Source organism: Nicotiana sylvestris, chromosome 4 (genome assembly GCF_000393655.2).
Source record: "Nicotiana sylvestris chromosome 4, ASM39365v2, whole genome shotgun sequence".
NCBI classification, from domain to species: Eukaryota; Viridiplantae; Streptophyta; class Magnoliopsida; order Solanales; family Solanaceae; genus Nicotiana; species Nicotiana sylvestris.
In genome coordinates this window covers 77791793-77810808 of record NC_091060.1, presented here as the reverse complement: position 1 = coordinate 77810808, position 19016 = coordinate 77791793, and the positions used below count along the sequence as shown (strand labels likewise).

At 39.3% G+C, this 19016-nt stretch overlaps 1 protein-coding gene across 1 annotated transcript; it reads right to left on the bottom strand.

Annotated features, from left to right (window-relative positions):
• Window positions 1-314: 314 nt before the first annotated feature.
• LOC104236247 (uncharacterized) lies at window positions 315-1399 on the bottom strand. The gene is made up of 2 exons (XM_009790134.2): window positions 1260-1399; window positions 315-1148 (listed from the first exon to the last, which is right to left on the bottom strand). The coding sequence occupies exons 1-2, from the start codon at window positions 1329-1331 to the stop codon at window positions 315-317; spliced, it is 906 nt and encodes a 301-aa protein (XP_009788436.1). The 5' UTR covers window positions 1332-1399.
• Window positions 1400-19016: the final 17617 nt, after the last annotated feature.

Here is a 19016-nt window from a genome sequence, read left to right as displayed (position 1 = left end):
ATAATTGAGTGACTATTTGAGTAATGCACTCGGGAAAATATTAACTCTCCCTTGAAGATGCAAGAGAGAGTTAGACAACTGCTTAATCTGAATTACACAAATGCACAAGTCTATTCTACTTCAAAATTTACTTGGCTTTACAATAAATTTCTTCTTGTTTACAATCCTAAACATGTATATGCTACTAAAACTGAAATGAGATTTTTTCTGTAATATTCATTCATTTTTTGTGCCAAAATTGTCCCCTTTAATGATGCTTCTTTCATCTTCAATATTTGTCTTCACTAAACTGTGATCATGCTCTCTTTGCTTTCTTAAGACCGTTTCTCTAGCATTTCCTTGTAGCTACACTTTCCAATATCGGTTTTCGACATACTAATTTCAATTGTTTTGCTTACATCTTCATGAGAACCAAACATTGGTGATGAAACCGCGTCCTCAAATGGATCACAACTCGATGAACTTGCAGGACTTATAGCCTCTACAAATGCTTGAATTTCTGACCCAGTAATCTTTTTCTCATCTACCCCACATTCTGATTTATCATTTCCCATGATTTGTTCATGTGAAGCATCAGCGTTATGCAATTGGCTAAACAGTTTAGCAGGCAAATCCGATTTAACTGTTGATTCTTGTTGGAGATATTGATCATTGTGATTTACATCAATTGTTATATCCTTCTCCCTAGCATTCCTGGACCCCCAATGAGTCAAACGCGAAATCCAGAAGTTCAACCACGCTATAAGATGGAACAGTGCCCAATCAAGAAATGGTATCTGGTGAATAAATATTGGCAACTTTTCCATGGAATCATCAAATTTTCCAGGTAGGCTTTCTGCAGCATAAGCTAGCTCATCTATCTTATCGAAAAGTCTAGATGCTGGTGGAAATAACTTTTCTACCATAATTTCTGAAGTGAGTATACAATTATCTATAAAAGATACGACTAATAGCCATTGAAATTGCATGGTGTATAAAATTGGCATTACATAACTCATACATATTGCAATTTTATCTATTATTGATCTGATAGGTCCGTTAAAGTCCTCTGTTTTTCTGCAAGCAATGTGGATAATTGCAAAGATTGAAGCTACACAAGTGTACAATGGACGACGTCTTGGCATTTTTTTGCTTTCCGAATTTGATCCCTGAAAATTCAAAATCGAATGAAATTTTAAGGGTTTTGGATCTGCCCAAATTTAGATTAAAAGAATGAAATAAGCAAGAATGGAGAAAGAGATGCATAACATACTATGTACCTTGGACATAAATAAGACACTGTACTTGACAATTCTTTCAGTAATCCTCCACACAAAATTGAGAATTTTCATGATTACATGTATGAAGTGAAGTAGTTTTTCATGTTCCTTTTTTTTTTTCTGCTTTATATTTTCGGTGGATTAAAACTGTTAAAATTTGGAAAACAGAAATGAATATAGGTCTTTCAGAATTGGTTGAATCTAGTTGTGAGTTGTAGGTTGGGATCAATTGTAGCAATTCTACGGTTTTGAAAGAGCTGCAACATTTAGTTTAACCATCCAAACATTTCTCGCAATTTCTTTCTCTTCCTCTATTGTTTTACTATTTAACTTGCCCCGCTTCGCGCGGTCATAGAAATAAATTAGTGAATTCTTGAAAAAATCTATTATAATTTTATAACTAATTTTATAAATCAATATTTTTTTCTGAATAGCTTCAAAACTCTTCAAATAATCAATTTTACAATTTTGTTTCTCTTTTCCTCTTTCTTTATTTTTTTCCATTTCTTCATACCATAATAATAAATCTTCTAAAATGGTTGGCATGTAATCTTAACAAAAATACTTCTTTTTTCCAAAGGACTATCTATTTCTATATTTCTCTCTCTATATATATAAAAGGTGTCTTCACAAAAAAAGCATATTTCCCTTAGTATAAGCACTATTGTCTCATTATTAGCGAAAAGTTCTAAGGAGTTTTTCATGGTGTATATGAAAAGGCATTTGCAATTTCATTAGTCCTTCATAGGAGACTTAAATCTATTTTAGGTAAAGGAAAAAAACCAACCTACTTAGTGATATTTCAAAAAAAAAAAAAAAAATGAGTTTTATCAGTTGTCTATCCCTCGCAATTAGTCACGATTGTTTGATTCTTGATATTCAAAAATTAAAGATAAAATGTGAAAGTTTTAAGAATTAAAAAAGATACAAAATCAAAATTTTTGACAGGTGAAAAAGGAGAAATATTCTCTCTCTTTCCTTCTTTTCTTCTCTGTCTCCCCCTAACTTGTTACTTCCTCTATTACTAAGATAAACTCTCTCTTTGTTCTCCTCCTAACTTGCCCTTATAACAACATTCTAAAAACACTATATTATTTCTTATAAATACACTCATTCATTCTATATACATCCGACATTCCATCACCTTCTTCTTCTCAACTTCCTCTTCATTGTTAGTGATCTTACCAAAAACTTTCCCCTTTGTGACAAATGGCAATTTCCTCGTAATATTATACATATATATCTTGTGTTATTTAAATAATTATATGAAAATCAGCATAAAGTTACGAGTAAGCATGTTAGAGAGGTCTGTAGAAAAAATATCTTAACAAACAGAGATGATATAAGGAAAAATTTACAAATCAACTATATAAGAAAAAAATGAATATGAAAAAATAGAATAGAAAAGCAAATTCAAATAGATAAATAAAAGCATTGCATAATTTTTTATAATACCATTGCTATCGAGGAATAGCCCTCTCAATCAAAGTTAATAAAATTTTTGTGAAGTCTTCTCACCTTTCTTTTAATATTTAAATATTCTTCACAGATTAATATTAATTGTCACGACCCAATTCTTCCTCAGATGGATCTCCTGATGGCACCTACTCTTAGGGACTAGATAAGCCTAACATTTACTAAATATCAACCATAATAAAGAACGTCTAACAGTCTCAATATAGAAATCTTTATGAAATATACATCTTCCCAAAAATCGGTGGTACAAGTCATAAGCTCCACAGAGTTTCCTACAACTTCTAAACATAACTGTATGGAAATAAGTACAACAGTGTGAATACAAAATAGAAAGGTGACTCCGAAGCTTGTGAACGCAGCAACAGGGCGACCTTAAGTCTCCTCGGCAAGAATCCACACAGCTACTATCGATTAATATCTGGATCTACACAAAAATATGCAGAAGTGTAGTATGAGCACACACAACGGTGCCCAGTAAGTATTAAGACTAACCTCGGTGGAGTAGTGATGAGGAACAGTCAAGACACCCACTAGTTTAATAAACAGAACAAGTATAAATATAGAAACAACAAAACATGATATGTATATATAGACTACGCGATAGAGCTAACAATATAGTAATTGCAATAAGGAAAGAAAACAGCAAGTACTCAGCGGAACACCATAAGGAAAACACAGAAAGGTAAACAAGAATACAACCCAAATTCGAAATCACAATACAGTAAAGATAAGTCATAACTCAACAACTACGACGGTTTTCACCTTAAGTTTTAACCAGCAAAACGTCAATCAAATAGTCAACCTTTCAAGTGATAAAAAAGTGTTTCTAAATATATTTCCTTCAAATAAATGTTCTTTTAAAAAAATAGTTCTTTCAACATAAATACTATTCAAATATAATCTTTTCAAATAGATAAACTTCGAATATATGACACCCTGTGACACCTCGTCTCATATTCATACAATACAGGTCTCAGTAGTAGAACCCTAACACTTGGCGTTCTGTGCCCTCATCACACCACATAATCATATTGACAACTCACGTGCCAAATGGAGCCACTCTCACATGGAAGGCCAATAAACAAAGGTGTGCGTCTATACTCAACAATATCAAGAAGCCTCCTATCCGATAAGGGTGCTTAGCTACGTGTATACTTGTGCAAGTGTCCTAATATAGTTCATACCAGCTAGCAAGCATAAGGACAAGAACGGATAGCACATATAATGTTTTCACAGGGATAGGATCAATAAAAATAACAGCTCACAACACAGTGATAATAACAGGGGATCACCCAGGATACCGTCTCGTAGTCCCAAACGTATATGTGCAAGGGGATCTCTCGGAATACCGTTCCGTAGTCCCAAAGTAAATGTGCAGAGGATCTCCCGGGATACCGTCCCGTAGTTCAAATCGTAAATATGCAGGGGGATCTCCCGGTTAGTTCCAAAATAAATGTACAGAGGATTTCTCGGGATACCGTCCCGTAGTCCAAATCGTAAATATGCAGGGGGATCTCCCAGAATACCGTTCCGTAGTCCCAAAGTGAATGTGCAGAGGATCTCCCGAGATACCGTCCCGTAGTCCCAAAGTAAATATGCAGCGCAACCAATGGAGACAACTATACAGCACGACAAAAAACTCGTACATCACCACAACACGTACAACAACAACAATGACAATAAGGCAAGGTACGACAAGTAAATCAACTCAAGAACTGTAAATCAACGACAAGTCAACAAAGAGAATGCTGGCATAATGGGAACAATTCAACAAAGGAAAAACTAACATGTAGCGATGATCCCACAATACACAAGTAAATAACAAGGAAATCAACACGAGTCACGTAGTCCCAAATAAAGGCAAGTCAACAAAGATATATGTTATCTAAACTCCATTTTAAGGTTGGACAATTACGAGGATATTTGACAATTCAATTAAGGAAAGATGATCTTAGCTTCACTTAAGATTAAACAAGGTTAGGATGAGATGATGATAATTCCCAAATAAGACAAGCAGCTATGAAAAGATAGCATGACACTAGGAAGACGAAATTCTTCAGTTAAGTCAAATAGGAGTCGATTAGGCAATAAGAGTGAAACATGAAGCAATTAATTCCAATTAAGCATGTAGAGGTGAAACTAGTAAATAGAAAACTCAGTCATGTCAAGAACACATTCATACACAGTGAATATAAAGACCTAAGAACCCTAAAAGGCCAATTTTCCACATATAAGTCCGAGCACGCACTCGTCACCTCGCGTACATGAACTACAATCAACATAGAAGACTCAAATCCTAAGGGGAAGTCCCCACACAAGGTTATGCAAGATACTTACCTTAAAGACGACAGACCGATATTCAAAAATGCACTCCTCGAGTGAAAAGACCTCCGGACGGCTCAAATCTAACCAAATTAATTTCAAGGCACAAATAAAACACATAAGAAACTATTCCGGATCATAAAATCTCAATTTGTAACAAAATCCAAAAATTGGTCCAAAAGTCGACCCCCGGGCCCGCACCTTGGATGTTACATCCTGTAAGTTTGACAACTTTGATACCTTTAGATATATTTTGATATGATATTTTGAGTGGAACAATTTTGTAAAATAGTTTGTAAAAAAATAGTTATTAATATTACTACTTTCAATTATACACATAAAATGAGAAAGTTTACGGGATTTTCTTTATTGTAAAGATAGATTTTTAGCAAGAAAAGAAGGTTATTTTTTTATTATTTTATGAATTAAGTGTATGAAAATTTTTACTCTTTATATGAGATTAGGAAAATTATAAGTTGAGAAAATATATGTAATTTACATGAATGTTTTAATAAAATAATAATATGTGAATTTATTTTGCTGGGTACCACACGACCGTAATAGTAAGTTATATAAAGTGTGTTAAAAATAAGTAGAATTTTAAGTAATTTGAGACAATTCTTAATTATGCGAGTAATTGGTTAATTACCGGATAACGAGATACTACATAATTACCTAATAAGTGAATAAAGATTAACATCGCCCACCCCACCCCCATGTGGCAGCACCCCAAAAGCATATGTATGAGTCTTAAGTCATATGAGATTAGGGGCACTAGTCACTAGTGAAGCTTCTAGCTTGCTCACATACTTAGGAAAAACTTGATGGGGAATTAGCTCATTATGCTAATTTCACTTAGTATTTATTGTGATTTTTGGTATTGAGATTCGTGCTTGGAGTGAGACAATGGAGAGGGTTATGGCCTGCTTTCATTTTTCTTTAACACTTTGTTTAGAATTTTTGTTAAAGATAAAATGAAAAATCTTCTCAACAAAATCCATTTAATGCCAAATGAATCAGTGGATTCAGAAGGGTCAACATCATCAACAAAGACCAAGAAATTGAGTGATGTTTCATCCCCTGATAGTAAGCCATTTTCATCTATTTCAGGATGGTTAGATTCAGTTACTAATAGGCATAATAGTCCTAGTCCTCCATTGTCTTCAAATGTGAGTAGAGGGAATAATAATAGAATGGAGCCTTGTGATTCTGCTACTTGTAGTGGGTTAGATGCTGCTTTAGATACTGTAAGGTGCGATTCGAAGTCTACCTAATTATACCGCAAAGTGAGATTTTACAATAGTGAGGGAATACAGTGTAATCTTTCTCGAGAGAATCGACTCAGGTATGTTAAAGACTATCCTTTATTTCTTTTGGTATGATCCATACTATACAAACGAAACGAGAAAATGCACAACTTTCATAAATGACTCTATTCATAGAAGTATTAGAGGTGTGTATACGGTAAAATCGGAGGGTCCAATTTTTCGTCGTTACGACGCCTCGTAAGCACATCTCGAAGGCTCGAGACTACAGTCGAGTTTCATCCCTCGAGGGCCATCGACTCTCGACCTCGGGGCAGTACGGACCGACGGTTAAGGAGAGAAATTGGGGAGTTCCCAAGGTGCATAAATAGGGCTGACAAAGTCTAGTGTACTAGTCAAAGAACGAATCAAGGCATTAACTAGCTGTACCATCTCCATATCTTTGTAATTAATGCATTTGTACTATGTTAGGATTCCCCTCATATAAAAAGGGGATCATTGTCATTTTGTAGACATCTGTTGCTCAATACTATATACACAAGAACATTCTCTCTGCTCTCTAATATAATCTCTTACTATCATTACTCCCATTTATTGCTTACATTTATTGTATTCTATCCATTATTCTTCATTTATCACTTATCATTGATCATAAAGAGCCATTATTTTAGCTCTGATAATTGTTAGTCATCCCTCGATTACCCTCGGCGGGACATCAGACCCAACCCCGAGGCCCTGAATAAGCAAGCTCGAGGCCCGATCTTCAACTGTTTGGTTTGACTATTATATTATTTTCGAACTATAAACTTGCTTTCTAGTCTCTTGCTTTAGCATTCTTTGCCTTACAACTAGCATAAAAATAGATCACGTATATTTAGAACCACAAAATCAAATATAATTGTTATTACCATTTTCATGGTAAACAGTTTGGCGTCCACCGTGGGGCTAAAAATAATAGTGATTATTTTCTTGCTAGTTTTACTACATAACGCAAGTTATTTTTCACGCCTTTTCTTTTCCAAGATCTTCGATTTCAGGTCAAAATTTCTAACTCTATAAATGGAGGTGGAAACAACAATCTTGAGGAGCTTGGAGAGAATGGTGTGGATGTTCCAGGTGTTGGTATACCACCACGAAACCATGAGAATGCACCAGAACCAACTCCCGTGCACGCGGTCTTGCACGATGCCCAACACGTCGATATAAGCTCCCAGACCAACAGGAGCGTACACCAAGGAGAGCAACAAGAAGTCCAAAGAACCCTGACCAGGGAAGAACGGGAGGTTACAGGCACAACAACTGGCGATTGCTCAGCTGCAAAGTCACCAAAAAACTCCCAGCACGGTAGCACCGGGGACGGCCACCCCAGCCGAGCAGGTACAAGAGAGATCAAGCAACAACGAGTCGGCAGCCGACCCCGCCATTGTAAAGATGCTCGAGGACCTCACAAAGAGGATCAAGTTGGCCGAGAAGAAGATAGAAGCCAACGACAAGAAGGTAGAGACCTATAATTCCAGGGTTGATCAAATTCCGGGTGCACCCCCGATTCTAAAAGGGGTAGACGCGAAGAAGATCGTGCAAAAGCCATTCCCACAGGAAGCGGCCCCAAAACTCATTCCAAAGAATTTCAGAATGCCCGAGCTTTCAAAGTACAATAGAACCTCAGACCCCAACGAGCACGTCACTGCCTACACTTGCGCAGTGAAGGGCAATGACATAAAGGACGACGAGATCGAGTCTGTCTTGCTAAAGAAGTTCGGGGAAACACTCTCGAAAGGGGCCATGATGTGGTATCACAACCTAGCACCTAACTCTATAGACTCATTTTCCATGCTGGCAGATTCTTTCATAAGGGCACATGCCGGTGCCATCAAAGAAGAACGAAACAAATGAGCCACAACATGTCATCCACATGATCTTGGGAGGCATCGATGCCCCATAGGAGCCCATGATGAGAAGAACAAAAATATCCATCACCAGAGAAAAATGAACTTGGGGTTACATACCCGAGGATGCTCTCACATTCAGCGATGAGGACATCAAGACCTTGTCTTAGCCTCACAACGATGCACTAGTAATCTCTTTCCTTGTAAATGAATTTCAAATTAAACGTGTACTTATGGATCCAGGTAGCTCGACCAACATTATCAGGTCGAGGGTGGTAGAGCAGCTCGGACTGCTTGACCAAATCGTGCCCGCCTCTCGAGTCTACAATATATTCAACATGGCGAGTGAAACAACGAAAGGGGAAATCACCCTCCCAGTTAACGTTGTCGGCACAACCCAAAATGCCAAATTCCATGTCATCGATGGAGACATGAGGTACAACGCCTTGCTCGGAAGGTCATGGATACACTGCATGAGAGCAGTACCATCCACCCTCCATCAAATGAAGAAATTCCCGACAAAGGATGCGATTAAAACCGTCTACGGGGAACAGTATGCGGCAAGAGAAATGTTCGCGGTGCACGATGTGACACCGACACCAGTACCTCTATCCTCAAAGGAGCCAAAGGGTAATCAAATAATAAAATAGCGATATCAAACTACGTCTTCAGCTAAGCCCAACTAAACAAAATAAAGGACCATACCGAGTCTTCATAACAAGCGATTGGATCACATCAAGATCCGAAGCGCCGTCAACACTAAGGTATGGCCATCACCCTTTTTCCAGTTACATTTTATACTAACCTAAATGCAGGTACCCGATCAAAACGGCGAAGCACTTCCCAACTTGAAGGCCTCAGGTTTCAAAAGCATACGTTGCACTATTTTCCTTCGACCGGGTTTTTATCCCAAGAAGGGTTTTACCGGCAAGGTTTTAACGAGGCAACATCTATATGTTACTAAGGAAGACCCAACAAGTATTTAAGGCTTCTTTTGCAATCAACCTCAAATATTGGGGGGCATCCCCCCGGAAGGTCACCTACTGAAGCCAAGATGCTCTAGGTGGGGTATCAATAGGAAAATAATGTACCAGGCCAAATGGTCGAATGAACTGTGTCCGCATAGAACAACCGAGCCCGTAACAGCAAAAACGTGTAAACTTGTACCAAGTAATCAAAGAAACTCAGTATTTTTTGCAAAAAATGGCTCCTCTGTCAAAAACGTCTGGAATACTCGGGGACTGGCGTCAACAACTCAAAATAATGTGACCCCCGGGTCGGAGCTCCTAACTCGTAAGCTCTCAATGAGGCAACATCAAGATCACAAAGTAGCTCCAGAGCCAAAAATGTCCCAAACACTCGGGGACTGGCGTCGAAAGCTCAAGGCCACATGACCTCAGGGTCGGAAACTCCAAAATCGCAAGCCCTCAATGAGGCAATACCAAGTTTACAAGTAATGGTTCCCGAGCGAAGAAACCCTCGATGACTCGAAGACTGCCGCCAATCGCCACCCCCACTGACCTATCAAAACCTGAGGCCATAAGACCACATACGGGCAGCCTCAGTCTCGTAAGACCTATATAAGGCAACAACAATATCTGTAAGACCTCAAGCAAGGCTTGAACCACATTTGTACCAAGTGACAATATCTGTAAGACCTCAAGCAAGGCATGAACCATACTTTTACCAAGTATCCAAAACTGTAAGACCTCAAAGGCATGTAAAACTTGTAAGACCTTACTAAAGGCATAAACCTGATCTCAAAGTTAAGGCTATATATCTAACTTGTATGACCCCTAAAAAGGCATACCTCGATATAGACGCCAAAACTACTTCACTCGGGACTGAAAGGCTCCGTCCAAACACAAATGACTATGGTCACAAGGCTGTACCAGCCAAACTAACATGACTCTGGGACGCCTGACCGTTGCTATAAAATCACAGGCCTTCAATTACTTCGAATATACTTTGAAAAGAATCGATTAAACAGGCTACCCTCGACATAGGAAAAAGAGCTTCGACCATGTCAGCTCCTAAATACAGGCTTCGAGATAATCATCCACCGAGCCAAACCTCCCGAGGTGCTCGATCATCGCTATATAACTACTCACAATCGAGGTTTTTATCAAACCGTCGAAGAGAAAGGCAAATATTATTTCAAAAAATCTTTATCGAGGAAAAAATAAAGCCTATATTAAAGGTCGTACCGACCTAAAGCGTAAGAGCCACTGTCGCCAGCCCATACTAGAGGTCATATCGACCCAATGTGTAAAAGCCTAAGGGCTAGCTTTAAATACAAAAACTTGAGGGTCGAATGAGCTCGAGTCAAAACCCGACTCGGAGACTAAACTCGAAACAGTTAACTAAATATTCCTAAGAGCAAAAGCATAAGAGCTCAAACGTCGGCTTATGCTAAAAGGTCGTACCGACCAAAGCGCGTAAGAGCCTACGGGCCAGCCTAATGAGCCCTAGGGCCATACTATGAATTTAAGGATTCCTTTTAACTCAAAGACCAGTTCATCTGGCTATAATCAAGGCAAAAAGAAATGCAGGAGTAATAAAACCGCGAGGTTCCCTTTTATACATATATGAGAGAAAATACAAGCTCTATTTACAACGTACTTTGAAAGTACTATATACGTAAACAGAAAAGGAAATCTACGTCCCCCTTGGGGAGTATGGCTTGTCGGCCTTATCCTCGCTATCCTCAGCATCGGACAGAAGTGACTTAGCGCCATATTCGTCCGCCTTCGCCTGCTTCACCTCTTCCGAGAGGTCAAAACCCCTAGCATGGATATCCTCGAGGGTTTCCCTTTGAGATTTACACCGAGCGTATTCCTTGCTCCTGCCCTCGCGGTCACGAGTCCTTCTCAGCTCAGCTTGAGCATCAGCAGCGTCCTTCAAATAGACCGCCACTTTCTTATCAGCCTTAGTTCGGCTCATTACAGGTTCAGCCCGGATCCACAACCTCAACGTTTATCTTTAAAAGCTCAGACTCGAGCTTTGTAATCATATCTATTCGAACCAAGCTATTATCATGAGCTAAGTGAAGTTGAACCTCAAAGGTGACGGCTTTAGCCAGAGCACCCTTCCCCGCTGAAGCCTTAACGTCCGCGTGAGACTTTATCTCATCGTACTCGCGCTTGGCTCGGCCAGCTTCATTCCGAAGGCACTCCAGTTCCTCCTTTTTTTTCGACAACTGAAATAAACAAAACATTAGCCTCAAGAGCTAGAAGAAGGAACATACACTCCCTCGGAACAAAACTACCTGCTCTTTCAGGTAGCTCTCATAATTCAAGCTTTGACTCGCCTAATACCGTAAATGTACCAACTCATATTCCCTTTCATCGCAAAGAAGCCTAAGGGATTTCTCCCCGTCAATGGCTTTTCGCAATCTGGCCTCACAGCGAAGTAGCTTAGATTTGAGCTTATTAAAAGCCCGTGGAAGAGAAACATGGTAAGAAAGTGAAAATTACAAAACTATAAAACCAGTACGAATGGCCTAAACCTACCTCCGAGTGGGCCGCTGAGCTTCCTCAAGATTTTAGCGTACATCTACTGGTCTGGATCCATCTACCCTGGTAGAATCGCCCCGGTTTGGGACACGGTCGCCCGATATACGCGCCCTTTGGAATCAAACATCCCTCGAAGTGCCTTCGACAAGAGAAGAAGTCAGCAACAGAGACCCTTGCTCCTCGAAGCATATTCGACGGTAAAGAAAGATGGCAGCGGAGGAGGGACCATTTCTCTAGAGCCAAAGACCTCGGGTGCTGCAAGTTTGGCTGATACACCCTTTCTAAGCCTCCGGTTCGGACTCATCTTGCTACAATCATTGTCTTCCTACAAAGGCCTCTCTTGCTTATTGTTATTATTATCATCCCTCAATCCTGAAGCCGGCTGTCTTTCTCCCTCTCCTAAAGGGCACGACCTCGCTTTAAGAGACTCCCCAATGCCTACGATGATAGAGTTAGTACGCAGAAAGAAAAAACGCCCTTCCGAGAGAGGGGGGAGTAAATCACATAGCATGTACCCTGATGTTTTGCCTCCCACATATCCTTAGATAAAGCTCGCCACTTACGCTCATTATAAGTTGAGTGGGTCGTCAACTTCCGAACCCAATCCGGTAGATTGGGATCCTTGCTCGACATCTACAAAATTGCTGCAGAAAAGAAAATAAGGAGCATTTACGGAGCCCGTCTTCGCCATAAACAAAACTACGAAGGCACGAGTGTATCACTTATATGTAAAATTCCATTCCTCAGGAAATGGCAGAAACTCTACTGGAATAATATCAACAGTCCATACATGGATGAATCAGCTCATCCATCCCCAATCTCTATCTTTTTTGTCATCAACAACGAAAGGCGTGGTGGATCAACATCGCAAGGTCAGCAGGCCTCGATGGTGAAAGGGCCGATACAGCCTGATGAGATGACTAAGAGTGAATTCAGGACCTGCTTCTTCTGCAAAGAACCTCATCATCAATACTATCTGCCAAAATGAGGGGTGAATCTGTGCCAAGGTAACCTGGTACTTTCGACAGAAGTCGAGCACAACCCCTCAAGGGGGTCTAGCATAAAAGGGTATGTGTACACGTTCAAAATTCCCTCGACATGGTCCATGATGCTCTCCTACGGGGAAGGTACCTGCAATGCTACCTTTTCTCCCCATCCACAGTCCTTCCTCACCAACTCAAGGTGCTCCTCTCCTATTAAAGAAATGAACTTTGAGGCATACTTCCAATAACCTCAAACGTTGGGAGTATTCTTTGACGGGAGATTCCCTCTCGAAACAGAGTGCCCAGAAGCGGAGCTCCCTTCTTATTGTTGAGCGTACCCTGACGTAGCGGCCATGACTGTGGTAAAATTAGAGAATTGGAGCGGGAATTTGAGCAAGAGCGTCGAAACTAAATTTGATGGAGGACCTAACGCAGGGAAGGAGAACTCTACAAAAGAGGATAACTACTCAGATTGGCGGAATCTTCAAATGGGCGAAGACAACCCTATATATGGAAAAAGCAGCGACTACCCACCTTCCTTAAAGGCCGACTAAAAATACTGGCTAGAGCTTTTATCGCCCTGGGAAGATGTGCCAACGGGATCGCCTCGTTTATTTCATAACCTTGTCATACACTTAACGCTTCCATACGACATTTCGGGGTCAGAGACCCCCACATCAACCAAGCCGCGAGATGATACCTGATCTCGAGGACCTCCATCAAAATGAAGATAGGCTCCAGGAAGCCATTGACATCATTGCAAGTCCCGAGATGATACCCAATCTCAAGGACCTCCATCATAAAGAAGATAGGCTCCAAGAAGCCATTGGCATCATTGCATGTCCTGAGATGGTACCTGATCTCGAGGACCTCCACCAAAAGGAAGATAGGCTCCAGGAAGCCATTGGCTTCATTACAGGCCTCGAGATGGTACCCGATCTCGAGGACCTCCACCAAGAAGAAAATAGGTTCCAGGAAGCCAATGACATCACTATACATCGCGAGATGGTACCCGATCTCGAGGACCTCCACCAAGAAGAGATATGCTCTAAGGGGCCATTAATATCATTGCGAGACTCGAGATGGTACCCGATCTCGAGGGCTTCTCTCAAGAAGAAGATAGGTGATAAAACTCTACTCATATAGGCTTGGCCTCGAGGTACCATCTAAACTCGGTTAAGCCCTCATTCGGGATCTATCTGCAATGTCTTAAGGCTATCTACACTGAGTTCAAAACAAGTCTCCAAGTAGCCCGAGCTTGAGCGAACCCCCAGTCGGGGACTACTCCCGAAAGCCTAAAGGCTGTCTTTATTCTTAGGCGTCCGAGCAAATCCCCCCATCGAAGACTATCGCGGGGTCTAAAAGGCTAAGTCTCATACTGAAATTTTGAAACCCTACTCTCATTCAACTCGAAGTCAGGAATCCCGATGACTCGAGTTTATAAAACCAATCTGGGCTTGGTCCAAGGTACGACAAAGAGTTTTACGGGGAATCGAGTTAATCAATCAAGAGCCAGAGGAAATGCTTGCACCCGGGCTTGATATTCGCACCCATCGGTGGAGTCATGCATTCAGATTCTCCACAAACACAGATAAAAAGAGATATAGCATAAATCAGAGACAAATTGAAGAAACATCTTTATATTCATAAGCATGTGATTACAAAATCCCACAAAGGGTCCTTACATATGATTACAAAAGCCCACGAGGGGTCCTTACACAGAAATAAAGAAGCAAAAAAGTATACATATAGTAAAAGCCAAGAGCCTAATCAATTCCCGAGGGTGCATCCTTGGCGGCAGTATCTTCGAGCTCCATCTACTCGGGGGTCTCATCTCGGTCTTCGAAAATGGTATCTCCAAGGGAGAAGATGAAGAAGAGGAAAGTGAGAAGATGGAGAAGAGGAAAGTGAAGAAGCAGAAAAAGATGAAGAAAAAACCATAGCCCGCCAAAGAGAAAAATCTTTTACCAGGCATAGAAGATCATGGCCCGATAGAAGACTTGGTGAGTGTCGGCCTTACCTACGTGGATACTTTGAGTCCACTTATTGGGACTACTTTGTAAGAACATCTAGAAGGCTCGAGACTACGGTCGAGTTTCATCCCTTGAGGGCCATTGGTGCTCGACCTCGGGGCAGTACGGACCGACGGTTAAGGAGAGAAATTGGGGAATTCCCAAGGTGCATAAATAGGGCTGACAAAGTCTAGTGGACTCATCAAAAAATGAATCAAGGCATTAACTAGTTGTACCATCTCCAAATCTTTGTAATTATTGCATTTGTACTATGTTAGGATTCCTCCTCATATATAAAGGGGATCTTTGTCATTTTGTTGACATCTGTTGCTCAATACTAAATACACAATAACACTCTCTCTTCTGTCTAACAAATTCTCTTACTCTCATTACTCCCATTTATTGCTTACATTTATTGTGTTTTGTCCATTATTCTTCATTTATCACTTATCATTGATCATAAAGAGCATCATTTTAGCTCTCATAATAGTTAGTCGCCCCTTGATCACCCTTGGAAGGACATCAGACCCGACCCCGAGTCCCTGAATAAGCAAGCTCGAGGCCCGATCTTCAGCCATTTGGTTTGACTATTATATCATTTTCTAGCTATAATCTTGCTTTCTAGTCTCTTACTTTAGTATCCTTTGCCATACAACTAACATAAAAATAGATCACGTATTTTTAGAACCACAAAATCAAATTTAATTATTATTACCATTTTCACGGTAAACAAGGTGCCTATGTTCTTGAATTCCCTTGTGTCCTATTATTTTATCATATGTTCATGGGTCTCAGAAAATACGTAAGTTGATAAAGTTTGTTTCATGATATTAATGAGAGATATAATGGTCTTATAACGTTCCAAGAGATATTATTGATGTACTTCTCATGCATCACATTCATTTATACATGCACATTGACCCATGACCAGACGACGTTATATACGCGTATATATGTATATGTATATATATGTATATGGGATATGGTAAAGGTTATGGCGTTACATACGCACCACCACCTGATCAACTGGTATACGTTAATAATTTGCCCACAGTGGCCAAGATGATATGATAGGATGTCTTCAGAGGTGTGATGATGTTATGGTGTTATATATGCGTATTTATATATATATATATATATATATGTATGTATGTATGTATGTATGTATATGTATATGGGATATGGGAAAGGTTATGGCGTTATATACACATCACCACCTAATCAGCTGGTATACGTTGATGATTTGCCCACAATGGCCAAGATGATATAATGGGATGCCCTCAGGGGCTTGATGACATTATGTACATACAGACCTATGAATTACATGACATTTACACGCATATGCATGACATTACAAATATTTCATGATTTACGGAGCTATCTAGACTTACAGGTTGAGTCATTTACCCTACGTTTCTTCCATGTCCTTAATTAATGAAGACTTATTGTTATGTTTCAGTTCCACCTTACATACTCAGTACATTATTCGTACTGACGTCATTTTGTTGGGGACGCTACATTCATGCCTGTAGGTATAGATAATCGGGTTGAAAAACCCTCATAGTAGATGAGGTTAGAATTCAACGAAGAATCGGTAAGACTCCACCTCAATCGGAGTGCAGCCGAGTCTATGAGTTATTGTATCAGAGTTATGCTACAGACTTATGGGTAGGCCGGTACCCTGTCCCATTGATGTCGAATAGTCTTAGAGGCTTTGTAGACACAGAGAATCATTTTGTATAGTATGTCAGAGGCCTTGACGGCCCATATGTATTCATGCTTTAATAAAAATGGTTAAGTGATACAGTGTTTTTCGCTTAAAGTTATACATTATGAGTTGTGGCCATGTTGGCCTATGATAGTTACAGTAGAAAAACAAATAAGTTACAGAGTGGTTAGCTCGGGCCAGTGCGACACTGGGTGCTAGCCACGCCTCCCCAGGTCCGGGGCATGACAAAGTGGTATCAGAGCGATTCGTGTCCTATGTAGTCTACAAAGCCGTGCCTAGTAGAGTCTCACTTATAGGTGTGTTGCGCGCCGCATTTATAATTGAGAGGTTATAGGGCATTTATGAAATGTTACCATTCTTTTGTTTTCAGATCGTGCCATAGAGCTAAGTCGTAAGAAAAAAGTATGATGTTGTCACGGGATTTTGTATGCACCAGAGGTGCAGGTATCATAGTAGAGATTTAAGGCGTAATGTGGAAGGGAGGTTATGAAAGAAATAGAAGATACGATGCGAGATTGAAAGGTAAGTAAGGTAAAGGTGAAGAAGATACAAGATACTCAAGTACAAAAAGTTGTGAATAGTCGAGACTACATATATAGTTTGGATTTTAGTTTAGTTTATAGAGGAGACCCTAGTAAAAATTTCGTAAATCTCTAAGAATTAACATTCAAGGACGAATGTTCTAAAGGGGGGAAGGATGTTACACCCCGTAAGGTTGAAAACCTTGATACCTTTAGATATATTTTGATATGATATTTTGAGTGGAATAATTTTGTGAAATAGTTTGTAAAAAATAGTTATTACTATTACTACTTTAAGTTATACACATAAAATGAGAAAATTTACGAGATTTTCTTTATTGTAAAGATAGATTTTTCGCAAGAAAAAGAAGGTTATATTTTTATTATTTTAAGAATTAAGCATACAAATTTTTTTACTCTTTATATGAGATTAGGAAAATTATAAGTTGAGAAAATATATGTATTTTTACATGAATGTTTTAATAAAATAATAGTGTGTGAATTTATTTTGCTGGGTACCACATGACCGTAGTAGTAAGTTATATAAAGTGTATTAAAAATAAGTAGAATTTTAAGTAATTTGAGATAATTCTTAACTATGCGGGTAATTGGTTAATTATCGGTTAACGAGATACTACATAATTACCTAATAAGTGGATAAAAATTAACATCTCCCACCCCCACCCCCACGTGGAAGCACCCCAAAAGCATATGTATGACTCTTAAGTCATATGAGATTAGGTGGCACTAGCCACTAGTGAAGCTTCTAGCTTGCTCACATATTTAGGCAAAACTTGACGGGGAATTAGCTCATTATGCTAATTTCACTTAGTATTTATTGTGATTTTTGGTATTGAGATTCATGCTTGGAGTGAGACAATGGAGAGGTTTATGGCCTGCTTTCATTTTTCTTTAACACTTTGTTTAGAATTTTAGTTAAAGACAAGATGAATTTTTTTTTCAAGAAACTCCATTTAATGCCAAATGAATAAGTGGATTCAGAAGGGTCAACGTCATCAACAAAGAACAAGAAATTGAGTGATGTTTCCTCCCATGATAATAAGCCCTTTTCAGCTATTTCAGGATGGTTAAATTCAGTTACTTATAGGCATAAATGTCCTAGTCCTCCATTGTCTTCAAATGTGAGTAGTGGGAATAATAATAGAATGGAGCCTTGTGATTCTGCGACTAGTAGTGGGTTAGATGCTGTTTTAGATACTGTAAGGCACGATTCGAAGTCTACCTAATTATACCGCAACGTGAGATTTTACAATATTAAGGGAATATGGAGAAATATTTCTTGAGAGAATCGACTCAGGTATGTTAAAGGCTATCCCTTATTTCTTTTTCCATGATCCATACGATACAAACGAAATGAAAAAATGCACAACTTCCATAAATGACTCTATTCATAGAAGTATTAGAGGTGCCTATGTTCTTGAATTCCCTTGTGTCCTATTATTTTATCATATGTTCATGGGTCTCAGGAAATACGTAAGTTGATAAAGTTTGTTTCCTAATATTAATCAGAGGTATAATGGTCTTATGACGTTACGAGAGATTTTATTGACGTTCTTCTCATGCATCACATTCATTTATACATGTACATTGAACCATGACCAAACGGTGTTATATACGCGTATATATATATATATATATATATATATGTGTGTGTGTGTGTGTGTGTGTGTGTGTATGGGATATGGGAAAGGTTATGTCGTTATATACGTACCACCACCTGATCAGCTAGTAGACGTTGATAATTTGCCCATAGTGGCTGAGATGATATGATGGAATGCCCTCAGAGGCGTGATAATATTACGATGTTATATATGCGTATATATATGTATACATATATGTATATGGGATATGGGAAAGGTTATGGCGTTATATACACATCACCACCTAATCAGCTGGTATACGTTGATGATTTGCCCACAATGGCTGAGATGATATGATGGGATGACCTCAGAGGCTTGATGACATTATGTACATAAAGACCTATGCATTACATGACATTTACATGCATATGCATGAAATTATAAATA

Excerpts from the sequence above, each read along its gene's own strand:
- LOC104236247 (XM_009790134.2), bottom strand. The coding sequence starts at position 1,331 with ATGAAAATTCTCAATTTTGTGTGGAGGATTACTGAAAGAATTGTCAAG. Across the intron at positions 1,149-1,259 it reads GTGTCTTATTTATGTCCAAG|GGATCAAATTCGGAAAGCAA; the intron begins GTACATAGTATG and ends TTGAATTTTCAG.